The sequence below is a fragment of the Cebus imitator genome, unplaced genomic scaffold (assembly GCF_001604975.1).
Source record: "Cebus imitator isolate Cc_AM_T3 unplaced genomic scaffold, Cebus_imitator-1.0 Scaffold149, whole genome shotgun sequence".
NCBI classification, from domain to species: domain Eukaryota; kingdom Metazoa; phylum Chordata; class Mammalia; order Primates; family Cebidae; genus Cebus; species Cebus imitator.
In genome coordinates, this window is record NW_016107464.1 from 62,685 (window position 1) to 69,586 (window position 6,902).

At 43.9% G+C, this 6,902-nt stretch overlaps 1 protein-coding gene across 4 annotated transcripts in view; it reads left to right on the top strand.

The window, feature by feature from the left end:
- The window catches only part of NFX1 (nuclear transcription factor, X-box binding 1), an 81,551-nt gene that overhangs the window by 57,782 nt on the left and 16,867 nt on the right, over positions 1-6,902 (top strand). For all 4 annotated transcript variants that reach the window (XM_017542932.2, XM_017542933.2, XM_017542934.2 and 1 more), the window contains 2 exons: positions 3,808-4,038; positions 5,245-5,318. In XM_017542932.2, coding sequence (XP_017398421.1) covers positions 3,808-4,038; positions 5,245-5,318 — 305 coding nt within the window. The remainder of the gene's footprint in view (positions 1-3,807; positions 4,039-5,244; positions 5,319-6,902) is intronic.

Below are 6,902 nucleotides of genomic sequence, written 5' to 3' on the forward strand. Positions count from 1 at the left end.
ACAGTGTACACTGATGGGGTGATGGGTGCACCAAAATCTCAGAAATCACTACTAAAGAACTTATCCATGTAAGCAAACGCCGCCTGTTCCCCAAGAACTATTGAAATAAGAAAAAAGGAAAACAAAATCACTACCATAACAGATACAATAATGAAAAAGTCTGAGATGTTGTGAGAATTGCCAAAATGTGACGCAGACACGAAATGAGCATGTGCTGTTGGAAAAGTGGAACAGATAGACTTGCTGGACACAGGGTTGCCACAAACTTTGAATTTGTAAAAAATGTGATATCTATGAAATGCAATAAAGTGAAGTCCAATTAAAAATGCATATTTGTTGTAGACAGTTGGTAAGATTTAATTCTGCTACTGAGAAAGAAATACTCTTTAACATTCTGGTGTATAAACCACCAGACATGTGATACACATTTTTCCCTCCTTTGGTTAGGATGATACTGTTTTCTACATTCCAACTGTCGTATACAAAAAAAAAAAAAAAAAAAGATATTGTTTTGTAACCTGCTCTTTTTGCATCATGATGTATTGGCCAACATTTCATGAAACTCTCTTGACATCTATGACAACGTGCCATATTCTTTTGTCTTCATGGACTTATATACCTACACTGATTTCCTGTGGGTGGTTCTCATGTCCTTGGTATTTATTCTTTTCTATAAATTTCACCTCTTCCATTTTATCCATTCTAAAACAATGTGTTATCTTTGTATTAATGGCTTGTTCAGACTTCATTCAACAGATATCGAGTATGAGTACCTACTGTGTGCTAGGGAATAGGCTAGGTTTGGGTGATTTGGAAGTGAACGAGACTAACCACTTCCCTTGTGGAGCCTTCACTTTGGGTTGGGAGGCAGGCATGAAAACAGACAATAGCAGTAATGTAGGAAATACAGAGGGCTAAGAAGGTTGGAAGGGCTCTCCAGGTGTTCTGGAAGAATTAATGTCCTAAAGGATAGTGAGAAGAAAGTAATGTGGAGAGGATAAGACAGGGCAGAGCATGTGCGAAAATGATCCCCATTGCCCATAGGTAAGTGTTTAATGATGAGAACTACGTTCTACCAAAATATGAATTCCAGCATGATGGGAAACATGAATTTCCTAAATGTTGGAGGTCTATTCAAGGGGAGAAGTCATGTCACTTCAGTAGAAGTTTATCCCTCATTTTGAGGGTTCATGAAAGAATTTGAGTGAATATATAAGACTAGCCTTTGGTCGTACAAGAGTCCAATTTCAGCAACTTTTTCCTATGGTGAGGAAGCCTGGAAACAGACCATTTTTCAAGAAAAAAAAAAATGAGTTGCGGGTTCCATGGCCTGTTGCCTCTTAATTTTTTAAAGGACAGGACTGCCTGAAGCTGTGGAGACCATGACTTGGGAGGTGTGAGGAGAATTAAGTAATTACAGAAAATAGCCTTCTAGCCTGGGCAATCTGGTGGGTTCCTGACTCTACAAATAATACAAAAATTAGCGGGGTATGGTGGCATGCCTGTAGTCCCAGCTACTTGGAAGGCTAAGGCAGGAGGATCACTCCTTGATCCTGGGTTTAACTCCTTGAACCCAGGAGTTAAAGGCTGCAGTGAGCCATAATTGTGCCACTGCCCTGCAGCCTAGACAACAGCAAGATTCTGACTCAAAAAAAAGCAAAACGGCCAGATGTGGTAGCTCACGCCTGTAATCCCAGACTTTGGGAGGCTGAGGCAGGTGGATCACAAGGTCAGGAGTTCAAGATCAGCCTGTCCAATATGGTAAAACCCTGCCTCAACTAAAAATACAAAAATTAGCTAGGCGTGGTGGCAAGTGCCTGTAGTCCCAGCTACTCCAGAGGCTGAGGCAGGGAAATTGCTTGAATCCTGGAGGTGGAGATTGCAGTGAGCCAAGATTGCCCGGGTACACCCCAGCCTGGACAGCAGAGCGAAACTCCATCTCAAAAGAAAAAAAAAAAAAAAAAAAAGGCAAAACAGGCCAGGCATGGTGGCTCACGCCTGTAATCCCAACACTTTGAGAGGCCAAGGCAAGCAGATCACCTAAGGTCAGGAGTTCGAGACCAGCCTGTCCAACATAGTGAAACTCTGTCTTTACTAAAAATATAAAAATTAGCTGGGCATGGTGGCATACGCCTGTAGTCCCAGCTAATCGGGAGGCTGAGGCAGGAGAATGGCTTGAACCCCGGAAGGGGAGGTTGTAGTGAGCCAAGATCACGCCACTGCACTTCAGCCTGGGTGACAGAGCGAGACTCCATCTCAAAAAAAAAAAAGCAAAACAAAACAAAAAAATGGCCCTGCCATCAGTCTCAGAACACTGGGCCAAGGTTGCCCTCCACCCCAGCATCTGTAAGAGTTAGTCTATTGACTGCTTTAGCAGTTTGGAGAGGAGGGAAAAGATCATCTGGTCCTCCCAGTTAGTCATAGCTTTTTTCAAACATTTCCTAGTTATCTAGTTACATTTGTTTATTGTCACCTTGGAAAGTTTATGTCCCAGATGACATTTTTGGTTTCTGCTACAAATCCGTTTAAAAGTAGTCATAACAGGCTTTTTTTCTTTTATTTGAGACAGAGTCTCTGTCACCCAAGCTGGAGTGCAGCGATGCGATCTCAGCTCACTGCAACCTCCACCTCCCAGGTTCAAGCAATTCTCCTGCTTCAGCCTCCTGAGTAGCTGGGACTACAGGCACGTGCTGCCACACCCAGCTAACTTTTTGTATTTTCAGTAGAGACGAAGTTTCACTGTGTTAGCCAGTATGGTCTTGATCTCCTGACCTCATGATCCACCCACCTTGGCCTCCCAAAGTGCTGGGATTACAGGCATGAGCCACTGCGCCCAGCCCATAACAGGCATTATTTAAAGTTAAGATTTGTTTTCTTCATCTCAAACTAACCTGTCAGGCTTTGAAAATCAAACTGATTGTATTTAAATAAATAGAGCTTTAAAAATACAGCTTTTAAGCTGGATGCAGTGGCATGTACCTATAGTCCCAGCTAATCAGGAGACTAAGGTAGGAGTATCAATTGCACCCAGAAGCTCAAGTCCAGCTTAGGCAACATAGTGAGACCCTCTCTCTAAAAATTAAAATAATAGTAATAATCCTAATTTTAAAAACTGGGCTGAACGTGGTGGTTCATACCTGTAATCCCAGGACTTTGGGAGGCTGAGGCAGATGGAATGCTTGAGGTCAGGAGTTCAAGACCAGCCTGGCCAGCATGGCAAAACCCCGTCTCTACTAAAAATACAAAATTAGCTGGTCGTGGTGGTGCGTACCTGTAATCCCAGCTACTCAGGAAGCTGAGGCAGGAGAATCACTTGAAGAGATTCTAGGAGACAGAGGGTGCAGTGAGTCCCGAGATTGGCGCCGCTGCACTCCAGCCTGGACAACAGAGTGAGATTTCGTCTCTGGCTATTCTATAGCCAGATGCAGTAGCTCACACCAGTAATCTCAGCACTTTGGGAGGCCTAGGTGGGGGGATTGCTTGCGCTCAGAAGTTCGACACCAGCCCAGGCAACATGGTAAAACCCCATCTTTATAAAAAAAAAACAAAAACAATACACAAATTACCAGGCGTGGTGGCATGCACCGGTAATCCCAGCTACTTGGGAGGCTGAAGTGGGTGGATCACCTGAGTCCCAGGGAGGTCATAATCACGCCACTGCACTCCAGCCTGGGCAACAGAGTGAAACCCTGTATCCAAAAAAAAAAAAAAAAACTTTTAAAAGCTCAGAAATGTTTTAAGAGAAAATTAAAACTCACCCCAAATTTCGCATGGAGATGAGAATCTGGCTACTTCTGTCTCTCCTAGTTACGAAGCAACATACCCTGTCACCTGGTTGATATCTCTTGCGGATTACCCTGCAGTGCCACACTACCATGTGTGATGCACAAATGTCAGAGACTCTGTCACAAAGGAGAGTGTCTTGTGGATGAGACCTGCAAGCAGCCTTGCACCACCCCCAGAGCTGACTGTGGTCACCCATGTATGGCACCCTGCCATACCAGCTCACCCTGCCCTGTGACTGCTTGTAAAGCCAAGGTAGGTATTTCTGGCCCAAAATGGGGCACTGACTGGTTCTGAAGCTACTAGTGAGTCCAGAACTGTCTACAGTGGCCCCTAGTCATGCATTTTAATCAGGGGTCGTTGGTTGCAAAGAATCGAAAGTTAGTAAGAGAAAAGTCGAGTAAGTGATACAGGTTTCTGCCTGCTGAAGTTGGTACCCACTGCCACAGGACCACAGTCTGTATCTCCCTTGGATCAGATTCTCAATAGACACTGATTGTTTACTCCATTTATTTAACAAATGTATAAATGTCTTTTGCGCAAGACATAGTATGAGGTGCTGGGGATAAATTAGTGCACAAGAGACATGATTCCTCACAGTCTGATGGGACAGATACTCAATTATTACTTAGATAACTAATTATGGCTGTGGTGTCAGGAGAGAGCGGTTAAAGCCTTGTGGAGGGTGCCATGAGAGCAGGTAACTGGAAGGTTTAGCCTGGTCTAAAGGATCATGTATGGCCACCATGAGGAGGTGGAATTGGCTAGGCCACAGCTGGGCCTAGGTCAAGTGTCTGTCTCTGATGGTAAAAACTTCATCCTAGGCCTTCCCTTGTTGAGAAACATTAAGTTTGCCCTGCCCTCATGGCTCCTTTGTGGAGGATACCCTGTAGTTTGTAATTAGTGATAGGTGGGTTATAGCTGCCTACTTGGTAGATTCCTGAGCTATGTATATGTAAAACATCTGTGTATTAATAAGAGATGTAGAACATCTGTGTGTGAATAAGAATCACCTGTCAAAGAGGAAATAAATGCATGGATGAATCTCTGCACAGGGCATGCAGTCCTGGAGAGCTGCAAGCCCCATGGGCTCTCGGGCTATTTGGTCCCCAGAGTAGATCACTCTGTTGGCTATCTGGGTCAGTCTCACTGCCATGTAATACCTTCAGTCCGTCCTGGGTGAGAGTCTCCCAGCCAAGCTGGTTCTCGGTATTTCCTTTCAGCCAGGATTAAGAGCAAAAGTGGTTTCCGAAAGGGGGCATTGTGTATGAGGCACTTCTTTCCTAGCATGTCAACAACTGTATCAATTTGCATGTTGGTTAGCTTCTTCCATCTTGGAGAGTGGCCACCCACTGACTCTCTAGTCTCTGCCGTAGTTTAAGAGAGGATTTAAAAGTGAAAACTGCTTTATTCATATGGTTCCAGTGTGCAAAAAGTTGATCCATGTTCATCTGACTTCAGGTAGAGCTACAGTGTGAATGTGGACGAAGAAAAGAAATGGTGATTTGCTCTGAAGCCTCTAGTACTTATCAAAGGTTAGTATTACTTAAATGTTAACAACTGGTGACCAAGGTGAAACAGATACATGTGTTTTGTTTTTTTCTTAAAGCTAGTGAAATGAACTAGTGGGAGTGGAGAAGGAACAAAGAAATCTGTAACTGGTTTTGATCAGTTAGTTGTAAACAGCTCTGCACAGATACATGCTTTGTATAGTATCCTTCCAACTTTTTTAAAAGCTGGAAAGGTGTTTGTTTGTTTGTTTGTTTGAGACGGAGTCTTGCTCTGTTGTCCAGTCTGGAGTGCAGTGGCGCGATCTCAGCTCACGGCAGCCTCCACTTCCCACGTTCAAGTGATTTTCCTGCCTCAGCCTCTGGAGTAGCTGGGATTACAGGCGGGTGCCACCACGCCCAGCTACGTTTTTGTATTTTTAGTAGAGACAGGGTTTCACTGTGTTAGCCAGGATGGTGTCCACTCCTAACGGTGTGGTCTGCCCACCTCAGCCTCCCAAAGTGCTGGGATTACAGGTATGAGCCACCACACCCAGCTTTTTTGTTTTTTTGTTTCATTTTGTTTTATTGAGAGGGGACTTGCTCTGCTTCCTAGGGTGTTCTCCCACCTCAGCCTCCCAAAGTGCTGGGATCACAGATGTGAGCCACCACACCTGGCTGGAAAGTTTCTTACATTTTTTAAAATTTAATTTCTCTAATTCAAAGAAAAAGTGCTGCTTTATGTACCTTTTCTTCCCTAACTTTAGTGTTTAAATAACTTTTAAGTTTCTCTGCTTCCTCCTTCCTCTTTCTCTTTTTCTCTCTTTTGGTCTTTATCTTCTTTTTTTTCTTCTTCTTTTTACAAATTTTCTGTATTAGTTTATTGTCACATCTTTTAGTCTTACTACATTGTGAGATAAGAAGGGAGGATGGGCCAGGCATGGTGGCTCACGCCTGCAATTCCAGCACTTTGGGAGGCCAAAGCGGGCCAATCACAAGGTCAGGAGATCAAGACCATCCTGGCTAACACAGTGAAACCCCATCTCTACTAAAAATACAAAAAATTAGCCAGGCATGGTGGCATGTACCTATAATCCCAGCTATTCAGGAGTCTGAGGTAGAATCGCTTGAACCCAGGAGGCAGAGGTTGCAGGTCACTGCACTCTAGCCTAGGCAACAGAGTAAGACTCTGTCTCCAAAAAAAAAAAGAAGGGAAGCGTGTGAATTGCTTTCACATCCTACCATTTGTCATTGGCACAGCCAGGGCTAAGCCCTGTGCTTCTCTGGTGTGAAGGTTTCTAATTGTTCTGTGAGGTATCTTTGCAGCTTCCTGAAGTCTTGGAACCTGTGAAGTCATATAGGGATCTGAGTGCAGAGGTGGAGGTGTTAGAGAATGAATGGTTTTATATATATCTCTGGTTAGATGGGGAGATGTGCTATGGATAAAGGACTTTAAGGGATTTCACACATTAGATTGGCTGTGTTTGAATGCCTACTAAGTGCCAAGCTTTGCTCTAGGGGATACTGAGGAATTGAGTCACCTCATCGCTTCCCATTTAGCTGCTTAGAATATAATTGAAGAGATACAACATAAATATATAGGTAGTTTATAATAGCCGGGCTTCCAAGGCC